This window comes from Pipistrellus kuhlii, unplaced genomic scaffold, assembly GCF_014108245.1.
Source record: "Pipistrellus kuhlii isolate mPipKuh1 unplaced genomic scaffold, mPipKuh1.p scaffold_m20_p_9, whole genome shotgun sequence".
Classification (NCBI taxonomy): Eukaryota; Metazoa; Chordata; class Mammalia; order Chiroptera; family Vespertilionidae; genus Pipistrellus; species Pipistrellus kuhlii.
In genome coordinates this window covers 21,341,222-21,368,369 of record NW_023425595.1, presented here as the reverse complement: position 1 = coordinate 21,368,369, position 27,148 = coordinate 21,341,222, and the positions used below count along the sequence as shown (strand labels likewise).

Here is a 27,148-nt window from a genome sequence, read left to right as displayed (position 1 = left end):
TTTCCTACTGAACAAGCTAATCAGTAGGAATGTAAAAAGATAAACTATTTAAGTAAGTATAGGAGCTTCTAGTTCTGTTTGATGTCTCCCTTCTTATAAAGCCCACACCCCCTCATGAAGAAAGGACACTTTCCTCCTAGCTTGGCACATCTAATTCGAATTCTCTAGGCATCAGGAAACCTGGATTCAAACCTGTCTGTACTCAACCCTTTGTTTCTTCTCCCTGAGCCTCATCGCTCCTCTGAAGCTTCCTGGACTCTACCTGATGGGAAGAAGCAAGGAGAAGGACATGCTGGGGGACACAGTAGGGTCCAGTCACCAGCCCACCATCAGCGACAGCAGGGCCACCCTTAGAGTCCGGAACTGGTGTTGTCCATGTACAAAAAGGCTCTGCATCGTGTTTCAAAATATTTTATTTTTCTCCGTTTTAAATATTTGCAAAAAGGAGTAGTGAATTATAGACAATTCAAAACCCCAAATCTCTTATGGAATTGTCTAGTACTGCTAAAACAAAGAACTCATTTGCAGAGGAAAATGCTTTTTAAGTGCCAATAATTCCTCCTAAGTTTTAAGTAAAATTTCAAATCATCATCAACAAGTACATCTTATGACTTATCATGAAACCTTCTGTGCCGGTTAAGCTATTCAGATATCTAGATGGTTAAGCATGTTTTCCAATTTTATAAAACAGAAAAGGTTTTCAACCTGGGAGGACAATAAAATGCTGTGTCAAAATGAGACTCCTTTACCTTTCCATCCATTGGCAGGAATACCTAACACGGGGAATTTACCGCTTGTGGTTGAGCAAAGTCAAATGTTGAGATTTCCCGGAGAGCCTGTCTCAATCTGCCGAGTTAGCAAAATGAGGATTGCTTGTTTGGCTTTCTGGGTCCTGTTTTGGAACTCCCTGGTTTCTCTTACCTTCGGAGAGACATGGCTTACAACATAGTGGCTCCGCAAACAAAAAAGTCCTTTCAGGTCAAAGTGATTTGCCTTCCAGTTTTCCTCGAATTAAAATGGACTCTCTGCTTCAATGGAGATTCACACCTTTCTTCCCATAATCCCAAAACTGTACCCTCTGATCAGACCGCCTGAGTGGGCATTCTCCCCAGAATCAGGACCCTCCCTTCTCTGAAGCCCCCAACGTGATTCAAGAGCTCCCAGTTCACCATATCTTCTCCCAGGGATGGGAACTCACAGCAAGGAGCCCTGACCCCAGCAGATCTTAGAAGGGAAGCTGGGCCAGGTACCACTCATGAAGACTGGGATAATGATGACATGAGTCCCTGGTTGGTATAACTGCCCTTCTTGGCATATAGATGTGCTTATCTGCAGGCCCTGCACACTTGGGAAAGTGTGGAGACCTGGCATTTGGACCAGTGAGAAGGTTTCAGGATCAAGGAAGAATTGAGTCTGTGGCTTCCTGTGCTCTAACCGGCTGCAGCATGTCCCAGATCTGTTTCTCATCTTCCAGGCCTGCCACTTTTCCAACTCTAACCCTGGGGGCCCTCACAGAGAGGTGGAAAAATCATCAGAAAAGGAAATTCTTTGTGTTTCCTCAGGCCTTCACCACAACACCATCCCATCTCCAATGAGACTTATAACCTCCAAATCCTGACTCTTCCCCCCCCCCCTCCCGTCTTTCTTTAGTGCATGAGAACCAACACTTCAGCCTGCCTCTCAACTAGCATTCCTGCTTGGATGACTACACGTGCTTCCCTTCTACTAATGACGTGTATGGGTTTTCTGTTGTTGTTTTTTTCTCTTTTCAACATTTTGGGCTCTCTTTTCTGTTTGAAATACTTGTAACAATAGCTTTCTGTTTTAAAATATATGTTTTATTATTATGGTGAGGCCAACAAGTCAAGAGATGACTGACCTGAGAAGATAGTTTGTACTCTACCTGGTTTGGCTCAGTGGATAGACCATCGGCCTGTGGACCAAAGGTTCCTCAGTTTGATTCTGGTAAGGGCACTCACCTTGACTGCAGGCTCCTCCCCAATCCATGGCTCTGGTCCTGGCTCATGCAGGAGCCAATCAATAAATGTCTTTTTCTCACATTGATATTTCGTTCCGTCTTTCCCTCTTTTTTCCACTCTTCCTAAAAATTAATGAAAAAATGTCCTCGGTGAGGATTAAAAAAAAAGGGGGGGGGTGTACACACTTCTCTTTGAGCCCCAATTGCTCTACATGAAATTGTTTTATTCAGGCCTGGGGTAAAGAGGACCTTCAAAGCTATCTGGTTCTCCTTTCCTGGTGACATAACAGTTGCTGCAAACATCTCAGTTCTATCCCCCTGACACCCTCTGCCCCAAAGACATCGTCAAACCCAAGCTCATGAATCTCAGAGTCCAGTACATGTCCCCTCTTTGCACTTGTTTTTAAAATTTATTAACTATTCACGGGCCTTTATTCACCCACTAAGAACTAATTTGTTGCCTGGCCGGTATGCTCAGTGGTCAGCATCGACCAATAAACCAGGAGGTTTGATTCCTGGTCAGGGCACGTGCCTGGGTTGCAGGCTCCGGCACTGAAACCTGTCCACCCCCTGACTCCTCCAGCAGCCCCTGAGGAGCTGTGCTGACCCGCTGACACTTCAGACTCATAATAACCAGGGACAGACAGGGTGCCCATAGGGCAACACTGGACACAAAGAGCTTGTCCCCTCCTTTCCCCTGACTGGGAGCTGGCACGTCCCAGGTGGGCTGCAAAGTTATCATACAGCACTCCACTCCCACTGTGAGGGGTCTCCAGGACTGGGTGAGGGAAAGCAGAGGACTGCCACCCACTGCCCCCAGTCAGGAGCCAGCTTGGATAATACTCTTCTTTGTAGCTGAGCCAGCTGAGCAGGCCATTCTGTGCTCCGGAGCTGAGATCTGAGCATATGCAGTCAGAGTGATGGAAGGCACCTTCCAGGATCCCCGGTAGATTTGGTGAGCTAGCCTGTCGGTTTTGAAGCTCATGGGCTTTAGAATGAACTCAAGGGATTTCATTTCTGACACATCTGCCATCTGGCCCAGCAGGGACCATCCTGAGGGAATGACCAGCAAAGCAAGGTCCCAGTTGGAGGAGACAGCCCCTAACTGCACACCTTCCAACAGTCCGGGTAACACATCCTACAGCCCCTCACCCTTTCTCTCCACATCCAGGTGGCCCTGCCTTGGTCCCTCCAACTCTGACAGCAGAGCCGCCCCTGACCCATGGCTGCGGGGCGGAGCGAGTCTACTGTGTTTCTTCAGGATTGCACAACGGGAAAATGACCTGTGCATGAAGACAACCCCTACTGTCCAGTAAGTGTCCTTTGTACCTTTTTAGGAGAAATGACCCTGAGGGACTTTCCCCAGGTGCCAAAGCTGGCTTCTCTTCCCTCCCCAGGATCCAGCAAGGAGGGCTCAGCATCAATAAATAGCAGCCAGCTGTCCCCAGCAGGCAGGGACCAGTGGCTCCTCTCAACCAGAGACCAGGTAAAGGACCACTCCCACAAGGGCTTGCTCTCCAAACTTTACTCTGTGTTCTCTTTCCAGCAAGACTGTATTTTTATTTTAAAATAATTATTCTCTTCTGCAGTTGTGCTGTATGGGGTCTGTGTCGGCCGAGTGGCACAGGGTAATGCTTTTGGTCTCATTACAGGCTGCCCAGGAGAGTTTATTTGGTCCTGACTGCTCTGTTGCTCCCTTAGTGACACCTTGGTGACCTCCTAGACAGTCTTGGGTTCCGGGTTGATGGGTTCAGGATTGAGGACCATGGCTCTGCGTGAGGTCCTCCTGCAGTTTCCTAGATGGGCAGCCAGCATCTCAAGAGAACAAATGGAAATGCACAGCCGGGCTACCTTTGACGTACAAATCCCCAAAGGAGGGTGTCAGTCCTGCCTGTGTCTCTCTAACCCTCCTCTCTCATTTCAGCACCATGAAGCTTTTCACGGGCCTCCTGTTCTGCTCCTTGGTCCTGGGAGTCAGCAGTGAGAGCTGGTTTGAATTCATTGGCCAGGCTTATGAAGGTAAAGTCCTTTGGGGAGACGAGGGAGACGCAGAACACATGACCACTAGGATTCACCCTGAGTGCCCTTCAGGGTTGAGCTACTGTGTTAGCTTGTGTTGCCCGATGTGGTGGAATGTGCCAGGTGCCTCAGGAGCTTTTTATCAAACAGAGGAAAAACCATAGGTCTTACCTCAATCAGTTACTAGAGAAGGAACAATCAGCTGAAGGGTAAGTTTAGGACTTGAAATGGTGTGCTATTTCCCTCAGACCAAACTGCACCAAGTGTAATTAAAGCTACCCATCTTTTCTTCCCCTCCCCCCACTCCCTTTTTCTTGCTTTCTCCCTCCCTTCCATTTCCTAACCGGGTAGTATAGTGAGACCTGCAGCTTAGGTCTTGCTGGGCCTTCCAGTGGTTGGTGACAATATCCCTATTTCAGTCTGTTTCCCACCCTTTTCCATCTTTTTTAACTGACCAAAGGGAATACTCATTGGGCCTCCTCTAGAAACTCAGCACTTCCATGCAACTTAAGGTGACCAACTCTCCTGGTGTGCCTGGGTCTGGCGAGTTTTTCATGACTCTTTCAGTGCTAACTGGAACAGTTCTGGTCAACCGGGGACAGTCAGTCACAAGTCTAAGTGGAGAATAACTTGGTGGGCAGGCATCTTCCCCTACTTTGAAGCTTAGAGCAGCTGACTCAGGGAACCTGGGACTACTCATCAGTCAGCAGGTGGCAGGGCAGAGTGTGAACCCAGCTGTGCAGGAGGCCAAAGTCTTGCCAGGCAGATGTGTCTGAGCACCGCTTCCTAGAGCTCAGAGGTCCCCAATCCCAGCTACCTGAGGGAATCACCTGGAGACATTAAAATGACGGAGGCCTGGGACCCACCCCCACAGAGTCTGAGGTGATGGCCTGAGATGTGGCATGGGCCTTCCTCAGTCTCCCCAGGCGATGAGAAGGTGCAGCCAAGGCTGAGACACAGGCCCCTGCTCTAGCGCTAGCCTGCTCACAGCATCAGTCCAGTCTGTGTGGGTGGATTCCAGGATGGCACGTATGCCCCTCACACTCAGAGGGACTCACCTCAGGATTCCCAGCATTCTGCCTGCAACACTCCGATTCTTAGGGTCAGGCAGAAGTGCTGTATGCCTGCACCTTTCTCACAATCTGCTTTCCATGTCACCACCAGGCTCAGTGAGTCCCCTGACACTATCCTATGTAGCTTCTCTCCATATCCCAGAACTTCTTCATCCTGAGCCCCTTGGTGCCCCAGAGACATGTGGCAATGTGGGAAACACTGCTGGTTGTCACAGGGGGGTAGGCTGCTTCACCTAGTGGGCAGAGAGGTGGGAATTCCGGGGAACCTCCCACCTTACTCAGGAAGGCCCTGAACACAAAGGATTCTCTGGCCCCAAATTTCAGCAGCACTGACATTGAAATCCTGTTCTGTCATGTGGCCTCCCTGTCTCCTTTAAACACATGCCCCAGAGGCCTAAGTGAGCTGGAGCCCACAGATAGCATGACAGGCATCAGACCACCAGGGCCAACCCAGCTGTGCCCCCACCTAAATGTCTCTCCTTAGAGTCACCTGGGGAAGCCAACTTGGCCTGGAGAATGTCTTCTCAACCTGTGGTCTCCAGGGTGCCATGACCACAGGGTGAAACTGAATCAGTGGTCCATTTTTACTCCTTGATTCTACTCTAAGGAGTGTCACTGTTCATGGATATTTCACCTGATGTCTCTGTGTCACTGTTCATGAATATTTCACCTGATGTCTAGGAACCAAAGATATGGTGAGAGCCTATATGGACATGAGAGAAGCCAATTTTATAGGCGCAGACAAATACTTCCATGCCCGGGGGAACTATGACGCTGCCCGAAGGGGACCTGGTGGGGCCTGGGCTGCTGAAGTGATCAGGTAACCGGGCTCCTGGGGATGCAGGATGGGTAAGCAGAGCTTGGCTGACTGGGCATGTGGAGGGCATAGGCCCTAGAGAAGGAGCCTGTTGGGTCTGTGGGCTCCTCCTCCACCTTCTTCCTTCCACCTTCTCCATCCCTGCCCAGCACAGGGCCTGGGCTGCCAGCAGAGCCAGAGAATGGCTTGTGGGCCTGTCCCCCAAAAGAGAAACTGAGGGCCAAAGACTGATTCCCAGTCTCCCTTCTGGTGCTGTTCTCCCAGTGGGAGGGAGTCACCCGGGGCTGAGTGGGCTGTGCCCAGGCAGGGTCAGTGCTGAGCCTCTTTCCAGGCTCCTCTCAGAGTCATTAATCCCTTGGAAAGGGGAGGGTGGGGCTGTTTCTCCTCAGACCCTGGTTCACCTCCTACCTGCCCTCCTCCATTCCAGTGATTTCAGAGAGGCTTATCCAAGAGTCACCGACCTTTTTAGGCATGGAGACAGCGGCCATGGATTGGAGGACTCAATGGCTGACCAGGAAGCCAACAGATGGGGCCGGAGTGGGAAAGACCCCAATCACTTCAGACCTCGTGGCCTGCCCGACAAGTACTGAGCCCCTTCGCTTGCTCTCAGGAGTTGGGGTGTGAGCCCCCTAAGGGCAGGGACCCGGAGCCATTGAGTTCTATATCCCCAGATGCTGACAGAGGGCACATGATGGATGTCTAATAAATGCTCAAGAGTTTGAATGTTGAAATCAATGTATTATTCTTCATTGTAAGGACTGGTCATTGATACCATGGGGTGATGGATGTAAAGCCATGGAAGATCACGCCTGTGCCTACATATCTGGGTGTAGGGGAACACAATCTCAAGTCATACAGGGCAGACACCCTGCACCAACTCTCCCCAAATCAGACCCTCTCTCCTCTGCTTTGTGCTATTTCAGGCCCTTCATGTCCAGGCCTCCAAACTTCCTGTCAATTTTGTCCAGTCACTGTCTCTGCCCCCCGGGTAGATATTAATAAGATTAACATTAATCTTATTAAAATTAAGTCGCTCAGTGGTCTCTGTCTGGGGTCGGGAGACACAGCCATGGGAGGATTAAACCATGGGATCCTGTTCTACATCTGCCGCCTTGATATTCTGTTCATTTCTGAGCAAATCCAATTATTCATCAATTTCTGTCCTTGAAATTCCTCCAGTGTGTTTTTATTGCCTCATTTCAAGCCTAAATGCAGATATAATGCCGTCTGACTTGTGAATATTTCCTCCCAGCTTCTGCATATTAGCCACCTCAAAATGGCGGAATTGGTAGTGAAGAGAGAGCAGGATAGAGAAGACACCTCTTATCTGTCAGGGTCCAGTTAGGAGACAGAAACCAGGTGGTCATTTGAAGAGGGAAATTTTCATAAGAGGATTATTAACTGACAATGTGATTCAGCATACACAGGGCTGGAAAGTCTGTAGCCCATTGGAAGGCTGTAATGATTGCTGGGTGTCAGAAGTCAGAGTTGATAAGCAAGAACTCTCATGAAACGTGGCAGGAAACTGCCCAGGGTTGCAGTTGCACTCACAGACCAGGTGGGGGCAGGAGGTAGAGAGCCTCTGAACTCCCTGGAAGCTAGCTGTGAAAGAGCCAGTGCTCTGAATTGAATTATGTCTGTGCCTCCTCTCTTCCCCAATGTATTATGTTGAAGTCCTAACTTCACTGTGGCTGTAATTGGATTAAGGAAGTAATTACGATTGCATGAGGTCACCAGTGTGGAATTCTTCACTAGCATTTCTCAGGCTTTTTTTTTTTTTTTTTTTTTTTTTTTAATCCCCCTTGAGTGGAACAGGATAACTAGAGTGGGCTGGAGTTGGTTATTTCCCTTCCCCAGGTCAGTTAGACACATCATACAGTTTCCCCTGAGTGCAGGACTGGTTAAGAACAGAGTACAGCCCCTGCTAGAAGACAGAGGGGGTTTTTCTAAGATATTTTTTTTGTGTGTGTGAGAACCTGGTTGAGCTCCTGAAGTTAAATCTCACAATATTGTAGAGAACCCCCTATAACTGAATCCCCCTAGAGGTTTTAACTCTCAGAGTTAACCCCACTGAGCCTCCAGCAATTCAACAATTCTAGTTCAGTTTCCCCCAGCAGTTTCAGCTCCCGAATTCCAGGAAGTCTGGATCCCTGGATCCATCTGTCTCCAATTACAGGCGCAGTGCTTTGCCCTGTGTCCTTGCCTCTAAGAAGATTCGATTTTTCATTCTGTTCAGCTTTTCACTTGTTGTTAGATGAAGTGGTGATGTCCAAGCTCCTTACATGCGGAACTGAAGCTGATCTTATTAATTGGGCACTTGAATATTTGTTCAATTTTCCATCAAAATTTGACAAATTCAGTTTTTCTGCACTTTGAACTTCATGTGCTGTTGCTCTTTATGATATTCTCTGTGTACTAGTTTCGGCAAAGAGGTGTGGGGCAGTGGCTAAGTATTTCTGCACACAGTAAAGGCTATCTTCTCCCTCGGATCAGTGTATGTCAGAATTTGCTGTATGGGCCACCCCCATTTCAATTTGCTGGGAGAACTTATAGAAACGGTGTGTTCCTAAGCCTCCTCTTAGAGGAGGAATAGAGCTAGGAATCAGCAGTTTGGACAATCACCTCGGATTATTTTATGCATAATACCAATGTGAACAGCTGTCTCAGATTTTGCTACCACCTAGTGTGAGGCACTTGGAGAAAATGCCCCATCCATCAGGAAAACATGATGAATGTCAAGCAGGCATCAAAGAAAGAACAGTCATTATGCCCTGACAGAAAGAGACTATTCCATAGAATCATCAAACACTAAGTATTTGAAATTATTAGGAAATTCTCCATAGAACAAAGTACATAAAGAAAAAGTAAAACTATCCATCATCATCTTTCTTTTTTTTAAATGAGTTAGCTTAAAGAAATCCTTGACAGGTAAGTCACAGCAGGATTCAGCAAATATTTATTGATTGAGCGATGTAGGCACTGGCAGCTCTTCCTCACACGTGTTTTCAGCATCTATATTCCCGCTAATCTTATCCTCACCCAAGGATATTTTCTCCATTGGTTTTTGGAGAGAGAAGAAGGGAGGGGGAAAGACAAAGAGAGAGAAACATCCGTGTGAGAGAGAGACATATCGATAGGCTGCCTCCCGCACCCATCCTTACCAGGGCAGGGAATTGAGCCTGCAACCAAGGTATGTTCTCTTGAGCAGAACTGAATCCAGAACCTTTCAGTCCAAAGGCCAATGTTCCATCTACTGAGTCAAACCAGCTAGGGCCCACTTATCTTACTTCTAAACTTGTTTTCATTGAAATATAACTTACATTCTCAGTGAACTTTTGTATGTCTAGAAGCCCACGTTACCACCATAAGATTAAGAAACATTGCTGAAACTGGTTTGGCTCAGTGGATAGAACATCGGCCTGGGGACTGAAAGTTCCCAGGTTCGATTCCGGTCAAGGTCATGTATATTAGTTGCCGGCACATCCCCGTAGGGGGTATGCAGGAGGTGGCTGATCGATGTTTCTAGCTCTCTATCCCTCTCCCTTCTTTTCTGTAAAAAAAATCAATAAAATATATATATATATTTTTAAAGAAATATTATATTTCCAGCACACCAGAGGATGCCTCATGCCCTCTGCCAGTTAAGGTCCCCCACCAAAAGCAAGCCCTCTTCTGACCTCTATCACTATAGATTATTTTTGCCTGCTTCTGATCTTCAAATAAAAGAAATAAAACAGAATGTTCTCTTTTGTATCTGGCTGTCTTCCACTCAACATTATATCTATTAGATTCATTCATCCATTTTTGCTTATAGCAATAGTTTGCTCTTGCTCATCAGTGCATCGTATTCCATTGTATAAGTATACCCTGCTTTATTAGCCCATTCTATGTGATTGAATTGCTAGGCTTTTTAAATTTAGACTGTTATGGGTAAGTCTACAGTAATGTTGATGTACTTGTACTTTGGTGGACACAGTAATCATTAATGTTGGGGGTACGTCATGTAAAATAAAACATTTTTATGTCCTGTAGAATGAAGCCTTAATCTTTAAATCTGTCATTCTGATTCATAATCTTACTTATTAATGTATTAATAATATGTTACTTTAATAACACATAATTATTCTTTCTGTCTTCTGCAAAGAATAAATTATGAATTTTCTTGGTTACATCACAAGAACTAAAATTTGTATTGTAGTAACATTACTTGTGTCCAGAACAGATCCAAATTCCTTTCAGCATTAATTCTTTCATCCTGACCACAACTCTATGAAGCCAGTAACATTACTTGCCTCATTTTATATTCATGGAAGTGCTCACGATTCTTCCTACTGTACCCGAGTCTAGGACTTAGTCCTCAGGTGCCATTCTTGGTCATGGTATCTTGTGGAACTTTTAAATTGTTTTCATTCTGTTTTTCTGACTCTTAATAGCTTTGGTGATCTATTCTTCACTTAAATCAATTGTATCAAGTGAATGGAGGTCTCTTGGGACTCTCAACAGCCTGGTCACACATGACTATTAGAGGAGGGGTACTATCTAATTCACTAAATAAACAAGGTCATTTTTTAGAATGAAAAAGGGATGTCACTATTAACAATTAGGCTTGCACAATAGTCACTGAGATGCTCCCAGAAAACCAAGACTCTGACTCATGGATTCTCTTGGGTCATCCATTTAAGGGCTGGAGATTCTATATCACCATAACAGGATGGCTTTATTTTACATAAGAAACAAGTGAAAATAGCTTGACTGACACTGTCTATTGTTCTAAGTGTGGCCCTTCCCAGAAGACAGAATACATGTGACAAAGGAAAAGGACTTGTGAACATCCCTATGAGGAGTTGGTTTCTCTTGGTGTCTACAAATTGTACTTGCTTTCTCTCCAGTGATTTTATCAAAGAGGAGAACAAGTAGAATACATCACACACACACACACACACACACACACACACACACACACACACACAAAGGCCAAAACTGGTTTGGCTCAGTGGATAGAGTGTCGGCCTGCAGACTGGAAGGTCCCGGGTTTGATTCCAGTCAAGGGCATGTACCTTGGTTGCGGGCACATCCCCAGGAGGGGGTGTGCAAGAGGCAGCTGATTGATGATTCTCTCTCATCGATGTTTCTCTCTATCACTCTCTCTTCCTCTCTGTGAAAAATCAATAAAAATTTAAAAATTTTTAAAAAATAGAGAGTGCATATCTAGCATTGATTGGTGCAAAGACAGTCAAAGAATTACAACAGGATGTAATCTCGGGCCCACCATTGCTGCCCTGAGGAAGTAGGAGAACGAGGCTGTGGACACTACATGCCCTCCTTTAGGAAGCAGTCCTCCAAGCATACCCATGACCAATGGCTATGCAGGGTTGACAACTGCCCCCTTTCTCCATCATGTCTCCTCCTAGGACCAAGTGAGCCAATGCAGCTCAGGCACCTGGACTATCCAGACCTCAGGAACCTACCTTTCCCAGGAAAGGTTGTGCAGGGAACATCTGAATGTTGCTTAGATTGCTTTTGATAAGGACCAAAGGCACAGGAAAGTCCTCGACAGCTATTTGCTTTATAATTTTTTTAAATATATTTTTAAAAATGATTTTACACAGAAAGGAATTGAAAGGGATAGAGAGTTAGAAACATCGATGAGAGAGAAACATCGACCAGCTGCCTCTTGCACATCCCCCACTGGGGATGTGCCCGCAACCAAGGTACATGCCCTTGACCGGAATCGAACCCGGGACCTTTCAGTCCCCAGGTCGATGCTCTATCCACTGAGCCAAACCGGTTTTGGCTTGCTTTATACTTTTCATCTCATTTTACCTACAAGAATTAAAAGATACCCCAGACCTAGCTGGTTTGGCTCAGTGGATAGAGCATTGACCTGTGGATTGGAGGGCCCCAAGTTTGATTCTGGTCAAGAGCACATGCCCAGGTTGTGGGCTCAATCTCCAGGAGGGGGCATGTAGGAGGCAGCTGATCAATGATTTTCTCTTAGCATTGATATTTCTACCCCTCTCTTCTTCTCCCTTCCTCTCTGACATCAATAAAAATACTTTTTTTTAAAAAATGACCCAGTCTTAGAAAGAGGCATCTTTTCTAACGTTGGAGGCTCAAATCTAAAAAAGAGGATTCCCAAACACTAGTGTAATCTTGGCCTGATTTGCTTCATCCTGTCACCACGGCTCTTTCTAATGTCCTAGTTATAATCCTTATAGTCTTGTAAAAACGTTGGAAGTCCTCCCACTTTGTTTTTCTCTGAATTAGTAGTGAAGCACAAGTCCCACCTCTTTCCTGGCTGTTGTTTACCATATTCCACATCTCAGTGCTATTCTGTACATGCCTTATGCTATTTAAGCTATAGAGAAAGTCTTTGCAGTTCTCAGAGAAACCAAGATTTAGAGATACCTGCTTGGGCCATAAAAGGGGCAGAGTTAGGTTGCAGGTTGGCATGTCTAACTCCAGATCTTGAATGGGCCAAGAGAATGGGCTGTGGTGACTCCCTCCTTCCCGGATCTCCAGCACTTGGTGTAAAGAGAGCACTTAAACAAGGAGACGCCTGACTTGTTAAAGGACAGGCAGCACACCTCGTTCATCCTTGTGTACACAATACCAAATCCAGGCACTCAAGATCTGCTTTCTCAAATTATGGCACCGAAAACCCAGACTTTAGTCCATATCACTCTTCACTCTGGCGCGGTTTCCTCTTTCTAAAAGTCAAACATCTTAAAAGAGCTGCCTTTTCTGGTTCCTCACTTCTGATTCACTCTTGAACCCACTCTAGCCTGGCCTCTGCCCCTACCACTCCAGCTAAATAGCTCATGTCACCATTGACATCCATGTCGCCAAAAACAATTGATGTATTTTCTCCTCTCATCAGCAGGCCTCTGACCAACATTCAACAGCTGCCCTCTCCCTCCTTCCTGGAAGGTTCTCTCTCTTGGCTTCATAAACACTCTCCTGGTGTTTCTAGTTTCTTTCTTTCTTCCTTCCTTCCTTTCTTTCTTTCTTTCTTCCTTTCTTTCTTTTCTCCCTTTCTCTTGTTAATCCTCACCTGAGGATGGAGATATATTATATATGTTAATATATATATAATATATATATATATATATATATATATATATATTATATTATATTATATATATTAATGTTTTTATTGATTTGAGAGAGGAAGGGAGAAGGAGAGAGAGATAGAAACATCAATGATGAGGATTATTAATTGATTGCCTCCTGCATGCCCCCTACTGGTATAGAGCATATGCCCTGATCAGGAATTGAACCCTGACCTCCTAGGTCATGGGCCAACACTCAACCATTGAGTCACACTGGTCAGGCCCAAAGATATTGATTTTTAGAGAGAATAGAAGGGGGGGGGAGAGAGAGAGAGAGAGAGAGAGAGAGAGAGAGAGAGAGAGAGAGAGGGAGAGATCAATGTAAGAGAGATACATCTATATGTTGCCTCCCGCACGAACCCTGACCAGGGCTAGGATCAAACCTGCAACCCAGGTACATGCCCTTGACCAGGAATCAAAGCTGATACTCAGATGCCTGGGCTGAATCTCTAACCACTGAGAAACACAGGCCAGAGCTACTTTCTTTTCTTATCTCCTTAGCTGGGTCTACCTCATCTCCTCCAAACTCTAACTGTCCTCAGACTTTGTTCTGGGCTCTCACTTTTTATTTCTCTATACACTCAAACAAATGTCAATAGTATCTATATGCTGGTGGCTTTTAAATTATATCTCCACCTCAGAACCTCCTTTCTGAGCTCCATGCTTGTATAACCAATGGGCCTCTTGACATGTCTGGCTGGACAGTTTACAGAGATCTCAAACTTAACATGTCCCAAAGTGAACTCTCATTTCTCTCCAGAACTTTCACCTAGTAGGCTCCTCCACTTCAGTAAATGACAGGACCATTCTCTCTGTTGCTCACTCCAGAAATTAGGGAATGTGCTTGATGCATCTCTTCCCTTCACCCTCATATCCAATTCACTGGCAAGTCCTGTGATTCTACTTCCAAAATTCATCTCTAACTATCCCATGTACATCCATGCTACTGGCCACATCATTTCTCACTAGGCTTAATGCAATAGCCATCTAACTAGTCACCCCATTTGCTTGGTTTCCCAATTACTCTAGTTAACTACATTATATATCATCCAAACCCTTTCCAGAATGAAAAGGAGGCATTATTAATAACTAATCCATTCTAGATTAAGACCACAGGGGTTAATCTAGAATGTCCTAGCAAAAGAAAACATGTAGTTAACCTACCTCTCAGTCTAGCATACAGTAATAATCAGATCACATCTCTTAAAATTCTTGCTTGAAATCCTTCAGTGAATTCCACTTTCCCTACAATAAAATCTAAGTCCTTATCTTGGCCTACACAGCACCGTGTTATCTATTCTTGAAACCCTTCAGCATCACCTCATGGCACACCCACTCCATGCTCCCAATCCTCAAATCCCACCCGAAAACCAAGCTCTTATTTGCCACAGAGCCTTGCACATGGCACTTCCTCTATCCAGGACACTCTTCTGCTTGCTCCTGACATGGCTGGACCTCTCTGGTCTTGTGGGTCTTACCTAAATCACTCTTTCTTAAGAGATACCTTCCCTGATCACCCTGGCAGGCTTATCCTGTGTGGTCTTTCCTTCTTAATGATAAGTGGGATTATTTTATTAATTTTTTGGTTATTCTTTTGATTTTTGTTTAGATTATCTTCTTCCCTGGAGTACAAAATCGATGAGAGAAGTGATTACTTCTGTCTTGTTCACTCATAAATATCCAATACAATGCCAGTGCCTAGCATATAATGGGATCTCAACAAATGCTTGTCGAGTGAATGAATGATTTGATTAATTTATTAGTTACTAATAAAATGAGGTTTTTTTTCATAATAGGTCAATATAGTTTTAAAGAGCTATTAAAAAGGGAGACACTAAAGATAAAGAAGGGGGAAGAACACCAGATTCAAGGGAACACAGGAGGCAGTAGGTTAACCCCAAAGCAAACAGAAATGTCTCTTACTCTAAGAAAGGGCAAAAGATAATGAGAGTGAGGTCAGGGGATGAGACCATTTGAGAGGGAGGACAGGAGACCTGTGGGAGTCTGGGAGTCCAGCTGTACTTGCTGTTGCTGTACTTGATGCCCCTGAACTCGTCACACTCCACTGCATTGGCCCATTTGCTTGTCTGACTTTAGGGCACTTAGTCAGGAAACCCAAGGAAAAGGGATGTCTGTCTGTTTGTATGTCATCCTGTATCCACAGTACCTGTCATAGCACCTCACATGTAGTATACACACTTAATAAATATTTGTTGAAATGAATGAAGTAGGAGAAGTATAGCTCAAAGGTTAACAGATCAGAGTGATGATTTGGGAGTTGGAGAAAGCATGCATGTTTGATACAATTTTGATTTGCAAGACATGGTAAAGAGTCAGTTTACAGTAGCGATGTAAATCCGTATCAAAATATCTACTAAAATACAAACCAAAATAACATAATTTTATTTTATCATATAAGATTATTTTCTCTTGAAATGCTTTACATGTTCTCTCATAGAAAAAACAATTAGGACCCTAAAGTGTAATAAAGTGCTGTATTAGTCATCATGGTATGCGATGAAAAGCCTCGGGAGAAAGCAATAAATATTTGGAATTTCCAGTGTGTTGACTATCAGAGGGGTAAGTTAGCACAAAACACTGTGAAACTAGAGGAGAGAGAAAACAAGGACAGACACACTGTATTTCTCTGAGTCTGAGACACCAGGGACTGAAAAACACATCATTCTTTATATACCACCAAGAAAAAAATTGCTGCCAATTAAATTAAGACACAATGGTTTCTTATTACTCAGAATTCTCATTCTACATTTTTTTAATATATTTTATTGATTTTGTACAGAGAGGAAGGGAGAGAGATAGAGAGCTAGAAACATCGAAGAGAGAGTCATTGACCAGCTGCCTCTTGCACACCCCCTACTGGGGATATGCCCACAACCAAGGTACATGCCCTTGACCAGAATCGAACCCGGGACCCTTCAGTCCCCAAGCTGATGCTCTATCCATTGCTCCAAACCGGTTTCGGCCTCATTCTACATTTATTGAGAAAATTCTCTTGGACCCACTTAGACACAGATTTTTATCTTACATCACTCTCGTGTATATAAACAAACAAAAAAAAGCCTAAATAAATTTATAAGTTTTCCTGAAGCAAATGACAACTATTTCATTAGTGTTGCCTGGTCATTGGTGAATGTAAGACACGTCCTAATTTCAGAAATTTATAATAAAAACATGTGTGTCTTAGAAGTGATGAAACGTAATATTTAAAATTTAATCTATCCAGATTCTCCCATTATACTTACTGAAAGGAAATAATCAGCTTTGAGCCTAATCACAAAGTGTGATGATGGTGCTCCTGAGGTCAAGTTCAGCTTCTCACAGGCCGCTCAGACATGGGGAACCTCCACTTAGAGAAACAGGTATACCCATTGACAGGTCCTGACAGTGGTCCAGGTCAATTCCCTTCTGTAGGGTAAGCTGTCACCTCACCTGGCCCACCCGTTGCCTTTACCCTAAACTCAGTGGTCTTTCCAATAGCCCCCCTGGAGTGACTGAGGGCCTCCTGTCTTCCTGCCATCGCTGCAGAGATGATGGATGGGAAACAGCTCACCCCACCTTCTCCTAGCCACACTCCACCACGGCCTCTTCAAACTCTACTGGCATGGGCAGCTCCATCCATCCCCTAAAAACCCTTAGATGAGAAGCAACCGGAAAGTTCACTGGGTTCCACCCATGTCAACTCTCTCCAGAACTCCTTCAGCACACTCCCCTCTGCTTCGATAGAGGCGCCACAAGAAGTTGGCAGTGTTTGCGGCTCAGTATGCATACAGCTCAGGGTTAAAAGGGTGCTTTCTCTTCTTCCTGGCATCCTGAACCTATGTGAGGAATTCACATATTTCCACAAATACTATCCTCCCCAAAAGACTGACAGCCTGCCTTCTCCCCATCCTTCTCCTCAGGCCCCTCTTATCTGAACCCTACAGGGTCCTCATGGAGAAGGAGGAGGAGATGGTTGGCATGAAGGCCTGAATGGCCACCTCTTTGTCAGCATTGGCTCATGAGATCGGGCCCTGTTTCCTGGATATTCTCTCTAGGATGTGGTACTTGAAGTCTCTTTGTCCTCAGCCACAGGTCACGGGAAAGATGCATCACAAACAGCCTGTCTCTTAAACATGGGTGCAAACAGGAGCCTTTTCACAATACCCTGATTTCCCAGATTCCACTTGTAATTGTGGGGTGAAATCCAAGTCCTCTCGGTGAAGGGTATGGTTGGTATACCCACAAACTCATTTTTTATGGACTCCTGTCAAACCACGCCGTTTAAAATGTTTGCAAACCTTCCTGTCAATGGCTCACTTGTTCCTTTGCTGAAAGAATCGGGCACATGGACAAGACCCGCAGGCTGGGCCAATGAGCCTTTTTCCTGAACAATCTGTTCAGCCTGGGAGTGAGCCACATCTCATTGTCCAAATAGTCTAACACAGAACCTTTTCAAACCTCAGTCTCTTTTCCTTTCTGATAAAGATGCTTGCAAAACGTGCTCATGCATCCATTCACTTACTCGACCCCTACTAACTGAACTCCCGGTGTGTGGGAGGAATGGTGCGAGGTCCTGAAAATACAGCAGGGAGTCAGGCAGGATCAGTGCTCTCAGGCAGGTGACACTCCACTGGGAGAGTTCTTATGAAGCGTACGTGTTGAACATAATCGAAGTAGATCACAACGGACACGTACTAATATTTGCTTACTGGTACGTACTCTACTGCTGCCGAGTTCAGGTGGCCCTCATACAGCAGCATGCTAAGGAGTCACACGCTCAATCCTAACAAACCGGGTTCGAATCTCAGCTCTGCCGCTGACTTTGTGGCAGTGTGGGTGGTGACCGGGACACATGATCACAAGAAGTGAAATGGAAAAGCAGAATATAACAGGGCAGGTGTCATATCCTCTGTCTTCACGTATTTGTACATGTACGCACACTTGGAAAATAGATCAGAGGCCAAACAAGAAGGTCTCCCCGCTGCCTGCCCCCTCTAGACTGGTGAAATTATTACTGCATTTTGTTTATACTTATTTTACATTTTTTCAGGAAACCTGAGCCTTGAGCTAAGAACTTAATCATTCAGTGAGCATGACTATGTTCTAGGCATCTTCCTAGGCACTAATAATAAATGGTGAAAAAAACAACAACCCAGGCACTATCCTGACTGTAATGTTGAGATATAGAAAAACAGTACATGCCTATTCATAATACAGTTACTTGTGTGTGCCTCTGTCCCTCTCCTCACACACACAAAAACCAGAACAACACTAAAGGTGCAAACACATACCTATCCATAAACAATGCGTCCACATTGATATGGATTATAATGAAATAAAATTTGATAAATGGGTCAGGGTCACATGTAAAAATGTATAATGGAAGATAAAAAAAAAAAAAAAAAAAAGGATGTCACTAATTTCCATGGCCTGTGGCACTTCTGTTCATAATCTTATCCACCTCTTCCTTTTCCGTAGATTCTGTTTCCTCTCAGTCCTGCATATCTTTGAGGGTTAATTGTGTGATTCCAGTACTGGGCCTTGAAAACTATAATACCAACTAATGTCTGGTAAAATCAATTTCCTCACAATAAAAAGGAGGAAATGTTCACTCTGCTCTTGCTGCTGCAAGAATAGCACAAAGGGAAATAAAAACTGTATTTGCTGAAGTTGTTCCCAACAAGGCAGTTCTTTATAACAATAAAACAGACTTCAGAGAATGTCACTATGTCCTGTGTGTCACTCCTTCACTATGTTATAGCAAGTTTCTTATATATCTACTAGAGGCCCAGTGCATGAAATTTGTGAACTGGTGGGGGGCTCTCCCTCAGCCCAGCCTGAACCTTCTCCAATCTGGAACCCCTTGGGAGATGTCTGGCTGCCAGGTTAGGCCTGATCCCACAGTCAGACATTCCTCTCACAATCCAGGACTGCTGGCTCCTAACTGCTCACCTGCCTGCCTGCCTGATTGCCCTTAAACACTTCTGCCTGCCAGCCAGATCACCCCCTAACTGCCCCCTATACTTTAATTTCAGAGAGGAAGAAAGAGGTAGGGTGAGATAGAAATATTAATGATGAGAGAGAATCATTGATCAGCTGCCTCCTGCATGTCCCACATCAGGGACTGAGCCTGCAACTCAGGCATGTGCCCTGACCAGGAATCAAACCATGACCTCCTCGTTCATAGGGTCAATGCTCAACCACTGAGCCCTGCTGGCTGGGCAATTTTTTACACTACAGTTCAACGTTCCTGGGTTACAGTAACCTCCATATATAACCTGCCTTTATTACCTTCCATAGCAACCGACGGTGAGCACACTTGAGTCTGGAGGACTCCCTTTTCCAGTGCAGAGTCCACGCCACGGGGTTGCTGGAAGTTTTATTTTTCTGGGGTTGTCTGTCCTTCCTTCCCTCTTCCTGCACCCTAGGGTCCCAGCTTCATCCTGAGCTGTCTCTTTGCAATGGAGCCCATTCTGCTGTTCCACTTGCCCTGTAGTTCTCACATTGTTCCATCAAATCTCTTTTTAATATTGATTACCCTTCACAGCAAATGTCAATACATTGGGGAAAATAAACCTTTCCCATGAGGTGTGAGACTGGAAATGGGCAGAAAAGCCCAGTTTGCTACATCCCTGAAAGCTGCCAGGTTGCACAATCTGGGAAACTTAGATGTGCGTGAAAAAGAACCATCGTGTCCTGGATGCTGGGTTCTGACCAAGAGGAATTTCCCACATTTCAGTGTTTTGCTCCAAACCTCTCTTGCCATGTGTCCTACTAGCAAAGCCTCAGTGCATATAGCACCAGGCACAGCTCCAGGCGGCGGCACAGGCAGCTCAGCTTCAGCAGGGGTGTCAGCAGGACCACGCAGCCAAGGTGAGGTGCTAGAACTCTCCAACACTTTTCCTCTTTGAGGGCTCTTTTCTCCACCAGCTTTCTGGTGCTGCACCACAGCTCTCTGCATCTTTTCTGAATCTACTGTTCTGACGATTAGATTTCACCAGATGGGAATACTTTTGGGGTAGAGATTTTTGTCCTGTGCTTCATCTGTGTGAGGTAGGGATGGGTAAAACACACATCCCACCGAATTTATAGATTAACTCATCTCACTTGACAGAAAGGTATAGCAGACACAAATTTGCAAATGTCCTTTGGGGAAGGTCTGTACAGTTGGATTTTAGGATTCACAGGGGGTGACTGAAATGGAAATTGGTTTGTACAAAAGCCCATTGCAGTCTCTCATACAAGAAATCACTGAGATTCCAGTGAGATACATATAAATGGAGAACTAGGTCCTCTGGAATCCTATCTGTCTGTCTAACTACATATATCAGCTATCTACACACACACACACACACACACACACACACACACACATTCTCTCTCTCTCTTTCCCAATATCTATCTCTCTCTCTCTCTCTCTCTCTCTCTCTCTCTCTCTCTCTCTATATATATATATATATATATATATATATATATATATATATATATATATATAATTGTGTTGGATTTATCTTTGGAATACAAAAAAGGATCAACATTATCCCCTGGGGGGAAAAATTAAACATATTATTCCTGGTATGTCTCCTTCACTGTGCAGCAGGATGAAGTTTTTCAGGATCCTCATTTTCTGCTCCCTCGTCCTGGGGGTCAGCAGCCAGAGAACGTTAAGTTTCATCAAGAAAGCTGGTCAAGGTAAGAGCCAGAGGCTGTGGGGCTGCATCTGGCTTCCCCCAAGACTTATGTGAGCAGAGGCCACATCCCCACTGGGCAAAGCCACAGTGGGAGGAAAAGAATCAATATTTTTATGATAGGACTTCCCCAGACTTTTGTTTAAATTGAAATATATTTTTATATATATCATTATATAGATTTAAGGTGTATAACATGTTCTTGATGCATTTATATATTGCATTGTGCTTGCTTTTGTAGAGATAAATAGCACTTCAATCACATTACATAATTATTCTTCCATTTTAGTAGTTGGAATAATCAAGATCTAGTCTCTTAGCAAGATTTTTATTATAATGCAATATCGTTGCATTATGATTATAATGCAATATCATTGTCTATATTCATTTTACTGTGCGTTAGATCTCTAGGGCTTATTCTAGTTGTACATAAGTTTGTATCTTTAAAAAAATATGTCCTTTGTCCCCAACCCCAGGCTTTTCTGGATAGCTTTGCATCCTTCTATGCGGACCCCAGGTCTGAGTCCACATAAAGTTTAAGCCCCAACTTTCATCACAAGTGTGGAGGTGATCTAGACTCAGGGGTCATGTTCCCTAAACACAAATGGGGCTCTAAGGCCCCCTAGTGGGAACTCGGGAACAGCACATTCCTATATCTCAGGTAGCCATGAAGCTGGTGAATCAAACTTATAGTGTTCCCACACCCCACCCACTTCGTAATTACAACCGAGGCTAGCTGAGCTTTTAACACCTGTGAGGCACTGTTATAGGAGATTCCTATGTATGAATGGACACATTTGCATCTTCAGGAATTAATCCTTATCCTGCAGTGTAGGTACCATCCATCACCACTCGATAGAGAAACTGAAGCACCAAGAGAATAAGGTACCTAACATCATCCCAAGGCAGATCAGGACTTAGCCTGGGTTGTCGAGCTCCACAGACCTTGCTATTAACACAGTAGACTGCCCCCCCCCTCAACCCCCAACAAGGATGCACGTGGAAGAGTAAAGGATTTGTGAACACGTATTGTTCTTTATCGGAGCAAACGGCAAATAGTGGGGATGGGTGTGTTTGGAAGGGAACTCTGTAGAGCTGCTCTCCCCGCCATTAATTGCCTGATGGTGGTTCTGCTGGGGCTGAGACCTGGCCAGAAACCAATAGCAAGAGCTATCCACCCATGGAAAAGTGGCAAGAAGGTGTTTATTTCACAGAATTATTCTGCTGTTATTTCCCTGTGATTGTTTATACTGTTAGGCCAGCCGACATGAGATCACTGGGCTCTGAGGAGCTTTGTGAGATGCAGACATCTGGGTGCGCACACCCCTCGGTAAATTACAATTTCGGGGCAGAGCCTGAAATCCGGCCTTTTCTGAGTGCCCCAGCTGACGCAGTGCACACTAAAGGCTAAGCATAAACTCCTCCAGGTTTGCTGCCCGCCAGTGACAAAATGTGTTGGGCACTTGTGAAATACTTATCATGCAAGTCTGGACTCCAAGAATGTGTTTAAAGAAGTAACTCAGAGTAAAAAAGTTGTACCTCTCAACAAAGCTATCTTTCTGAACACCAAAAATAAAAATAAAAAAATGCATAAGATGAAGATAACTTATCTCATGGAGGTGTTATATAAGCTATAAATTCAACTATACATTACATTTCACGATTTTCTATTCAGCTAATTTTTAAAAATCGTTGCCTTTTTATTCTAGCTTGATCAGATTCCTTCCATCCATAACTCTGACCTTCATCTCAGTTTAGTTTATTTTTTTCTCTCTCCCGCCTCCACCCCCACCCCTCCGCTGGCGCCCACCTTCCTACGGACCAGAGAAGTGGTGGTATATTAAACACCTACAATGTTCTCAACATTATTCAGGATTTTCTCAGTTCTTCTGGAAGAGACAGTACTTGCCCATTTTATGGGGAGGACATTGGCCTTTAGAGCTGGTGGGTCAGTTGCCCTTGTTCTACACCTATTATCCCTCCCCCCCCCCCCTTTTTTTTAAGCTCTCATAAGGAACACAGCACTTTTATTGCCTGGATTGAACTCTCACAGTTGTTGAGGTGCCAAATGTGCCCAGAAATTCCAATGTACTCAGGACAAGTTGTCCTCCCTTTGCCCACAGGGATGAGTGTCTCCCATTAACTAGGTTGGGAACACTGTGCTTCCGAACCTCCCTCAGAATCACCTTTGTCCTCACACCTGTCAGGGGTTCCCTGCATCTGTCCAGGTGCAGGTTCCTTGTAAAAGCAAACATCCCTCGAGGACCATCCCGCCTCTCCATCACACAGCCAAAAACAAAGTGGCGGCAGGTATTAGAATGGGGTTAAACAGAATAAGACTTGTATCAAGTGTGATTCTAATAACATTAATCCAGAAACTAAAAGGAAAAAAATATTTATCTCAAAACAGTATAATCTCCAAGGGTTTGGCCAAACCCTAAAATCATGCAATCAGTAGAAGGAAATGTTTTATTCTTCTATTATGCCAAGATGTGATTATATCCATCTCACATTTTCCTTCCTTCCCAGGAACTAAAGACATGGTGAGAGCCTATTGGGACATGAGAAACGCCAATTACAAAGTCTCAAATACTTCCACGCCCGGGGGTAACTATGATGCTGCTCAAAGGGGACCTGGTGGTGTCTGGGCTGCTGAAGTGATCAGGTAACCAGGTTCCTGGGATGCAGGATGGGTGAGCAGAGCTTGGCTGACTGGGCATGTGGAGGGCATAGGCCCTAGAGAAGGAGCCTGTTGGGTCTGTGGGCTCCTCCTCCACCTTCTTCCTTCCACCTTCTCCATCCCTGCCCAGCACAGGGCCTGGGCTGCCAGCAGAGCCAGAGAATGGCTTGTGGGCCTGTCCCCAAAAGAGAAACTGAGGGCCAAGGACTGATTTCCAGTCTCCTCTCCGGTGCTGTTCTCCCAGTGGGAGGGGGTCACCTGGGACTGAGTGGGCTGTGCCCAGGCAGGGTCAGTGCTGAGCCTCTTTCCAGGCTCCTCTCAGAATCATTAATCCCTTGGAAAGGGGAGGGTGGGACTGCTTCTCCTCAGACCCTGATTCACCTCCTACCTGCCCTCCTCCATTCCAGTGATTTCAGAGAGGCTTATCCAAGACTCACTGACCATTTTAGGCATGGAGACAGCAGCCATGGATTGGCGGACTCAATGGCGGACCAGGAAGCCAATAGATGGGGCCGGAGTGGCAAAGACCCCAATTTCTTCAGACCTCGTGGCCTGCCCAACAAGTACTGAGCTCCTTCGCTCTGCTCTCGGGAGACGGACTATGAGCCCCCTAAGGGCAGGGATCCCGAGTCACTGAGGTCTACATCCCCAGATGTGGAATACAGAGGGCACACATCTCTAATAAATGCTCAAGAGTTTGAATGTTGGAAACTTTGTGTTATTCTTTAGTAGGACTGCGTATTTGGTACCAAGGGGTGATGGACGGACACCCACATGAAGGCAGAGCCTGTGCTTGTGTGTTTGTCTGGGGGACACAATCTCAGTGTCATACAGGGCAGAGGCCCTGCATCAAGCCTTTCCCTAATCAGAGTAGCTCAGTCCAGAACCCTCTATTTTGTCAACTTTGGCTAGTGGCACCCAGCAAACGTTTACTGCCATCTAGTGTGCACACACTGTGTTTGTTATCCCTTAGAAGTCAATCTCCAGTTACTAGTTAGTGAATCTTTACATTAACCCTCCTTCCTCAGGTTCCTGGCTGCTCTCTCTCTCCTGACTGAAAAAGGGGTCTCCAAACGCCAGGCCTTCCACCTGGCTGAGGGCTCCCCAGCAACACAGACTAGATGTTGATACCTTCCACCATTTCTCTCCCGGGTCATGCTGAGGCCTCTGCAGTTATTCTATTGCTCTCCCCAGGCATCCCTGTGTCCTGTCCCTTGCTCTGCCTCCATGCCTGGTCCCTCAGTGGCCCCTCTCCAGTTGTCTCCAGGAGCCTAATCCCAGGAGTCCGGCAAGGGGTATCTTGGCCTCTGCAGTGACCAGCTCCTATCCTGAAGACATCTACAGAAGTTCCTTTTATTCTCCCTTAGGAACGACTCCCATATTATATAATTTATCACATCATCACTCCCACTGTCTTTGAATCCAGATTCACATAGCAATTCTGCTCCTGGAAGAGCCTTCCCGGCAGCCCATGCACCACCTCCTGGGGCAGTTTCTGATTCCAGCAGCCCCTCACTCACACCTGCTGTCATCCTCACCCTATCCCCTCAGAGGTAGCTGTTCATGGCTAGGCCAGTGAATTTATTAAGTGTGGGCCAGCCTTGTTTCACTTGCTGTAGGGACAGACTAGGGAGCAACACAGGGCAAGAGCAAGGCCAACATGAGGATGTATTATAGTCAGCCACGAGTAATGCTTTTTTTGCTAAGTGGTTAGAGCACTGACCCTCAGACGAAAGGGTCTCGGGTTCCATTCCCAGTCAAAGGCACATACCTCGAATGCAGGTTCAATCCTTGCCCTGGTCAAGGTGAGAGCAGGAGGCAAACCAATTGATGTGTCTCAGGTCGGTGTTTCTCTCTCCCCCATTCCCTTCGCTTTCACCCTTCCACTCTCTTTAAAAATATATGTATCCTCACTCTTCTGGTGAGGATTGAAAAAAAAAAGAAGAAAAAAAAAAAGCCGCATCAGCTCCAAGACTGCGGACAAATATTCATCTTCTACATCCTGCCCTGCTGGCTGGTGGTTTTGACCATATGTCCCAGGACGCAGTCCTTTTTTCTAACTAGCACAGGGCTCAACAAGCCCTTTCTTTCACAAACCCTCTTGGCTACGAATGTTTTTATTTAACATCCCTTAGCCAACAGAATCTGATACTATCTCCATGTTGATAGTATAAGAATTGATTTGAACTGACAGACACCCAAGCTGATGGAGAACTTAGTATGGGGAAATACCACACAGACACACACCCCACCACCATTACTGCCCCACACCCTTACTGCCACCACACACTGCTGACCAGAATCGCAAGGTTTCTCAAAGAAGCTTTGTGAACTTTTTCTCTGACAATCTCTTTAACCGATCAGGTTACATCATACCTAAATGTCATGTAAAAGTATGACAGTAATTTTGTCTGTAGATCTCTGGCTGTGTTATAAAAGAAAAAGTGAATTATTTGAGTACCCAACACTTTGCTTACTCCACACTGAATCTAACCCATACTTTCCTGCAAATTGTTCACAATAAACTTCATGTCTATATTCTATTCAAATGGAAACTTTAATCAGATTTTACATTTATTATTAATATAACATGTTATATCTATAGAAGCCCGACAAATCACAATCTAGTACTTGGCTTAAATAATACAGGCACTTGCTTCAGTATTCATTAGTTCTCAGCCTTTCTTTATTGTGACTTTAAAAAAATAATTTTTAAAAGTGCATGATTTCTTTGAACTACTGTTTAGGAAAAATTCAAGTTAAAACATTATCAGTAATGAATTAGTCCGTTGTATAAAATGTCAAATTCAGATTATAAAATGTCAAGTGCTAAAAAAAAAAAAAGTATTTTAAATTAGTTCAAATTAAATATGGGGCCATTTCACTTAAATATCTAATTTCAGTGTTCAGTGTTTCACTTCTTTTTTGTATTAATTCCATTACACCAGGCCATATTTCAATAATTTCTCAACTGCCCTAGACAAGAATAAAAAAGAATTCAACTCCTGTCAATTATATGATCTGTCTTCGTGTGATCAGAATGAGAAACTTTTGCTCCCCTAATCCACAAGCAAGAAATAAATAACACTGTTGTTCAGAATACTAGTAAGGATTGCATAGCTGTGAGCATTCACATTCTGATTACAGAAATCTTCATATAAGCAAACAAGGACCTATTCCTTTCAAGATTCAACTTTAGTTGAGAATCCCTGAGGTCACAGATTAGCCATAAATACAGAGGTTACAGACACTGGCCAAAGGACTCCCATTAAGGCAGCAGGATTTTCAAGTGGTGCCTTTCCTTCAATAACAAACGCATTTGGAAGATTCAGGAGCATGATTCCATTTTCCTTAGAATGTTATGACATCCTGTTGAATCTTCTTCCACTAGGCCTGCTGAGACCAGAGAAACCGATCACATTTTTCAAGCATGCTTTGTATCAAGGCTCTGAAATCACAAAGAAAAGAAACAAGTAAATTTAGTCCTCATTGTTCATTCTTTACAAAGAAACTTTAAAAACCACAAATAAAGATTCAAAGCTTTCTGACTCTATGCATCAAGAGAGATAATCAACATATAGAAAAGGCATCCTGTCCTACAGAACAGGAGAATACATTTGCAAATCATGTCTCTATAGAGATTAATATAGAAAATGTATACAAACTCATACAACAAAAAAACAAATAGAGCAATTGAAAATGGGTAAAAAACACTTAAATAGGTACTTCTCCAAGATGACATACAAATGGCAACGAGCATATTAAAAAGATGCCGAACATC

General features: G+C 44.6%; 3 protein-coding genes across 9 annotated transcripts in view; 2 read left to right on the top strand and 1 right to left on the bottom strand.

Annotated features, from left to right (window-relative positions):
* Positions 1–3,358: 3,358 nt before the first annotated feature.
* On the top strand, positions 3,359–6,618 carry LOC118712727 (serum amyloid A-2 protein-like). Its single transcript, XM_036426763.2, has 4 exons — positions 3,359–3,464; positions 3,903–3,997; positions 5,752–5,890; positions 6,315–6,618. The coding sequence occupies exons 2-4, from the start codon at positions 3,907–3,909 to the stop codon at positions 6,475–6,477; spliced, it is 393 nt and encodes a 130-aa protein (XP_036282656.1). The 5' UTR covers positions 3,359–3,464; positions 3,903–3,906; the 3' UTR covers positions 6,478–6,618.
* A 13,145-nt stretch (positions 6,619–19,763) lies between these two features.
* Positions 19,764–24,066, top strand: LOC118712729 (serum amyloid A-2 protein-like). The gene is given in 5 exon segments (XM_045577770.1): positions 19,764–19,812; positions 19,815–19,872; positions 20,597–20,691; positions 23,217–23,352; positions 23,775–24,066. Coding segments are annotated over 5 exon segments (501 nt in total). The 3' UTR covers positions 23,938–24,066.
* A 1,839-nt stretch (positions 24,067–25,905) lies between these two features.
* HPS5 (HPS5 biogenesis of lysosomal organelles complex 2 subunit 2) overlaps positions 25,906–27,148 on the bottom strand; it is a 35,873-nt gene continuing 34,630 nt past the window's right edge. For all 7 annotated transcript variants that reach the window (XM_045578009.1, XM_045578010.1, XM_036426724.2 and 4 more), the window contains one exon: positions 25,906–26,815. In XM_045578009.1, the coding sequence (XP_045433965.1) occupies positions 26,755–26,815 (61 nt within the window). In that variant the 3' untranslated portion in view covers positions 25,906–26,754. The remainder of the gene's footprint in view (positions 26,816–27,148) is intronic.

What these genes read in the sequence shown, in the direction of transcription:
- LOC118712727 (XM_036426763.2), top strand. Translation starts at nt 3,907, where the DNA reads ATGAAGCTTTTCACGGGCCTCCTGTTCTGCTCCTTGGTCCTGGGAGTC. An exon ending in CATTGGCCAGGCTTATGAAG is followed by an intron (nt 3,998 to 5,751) that starts GTAAAGTCCTTT and finishes CCTGATGTCTAG; the next exon opens with GAACCAAAGATATGGTGAGA. An exon ending in TGGGCTGCTGAAGTGATCAG is followed by an intron (nt 5,891 to 6,314) that starts GTAACCGGGCTC and finishes CCTCCATTCCAG; the next exon opens with TGATTTCAGAGAGGCTTATC.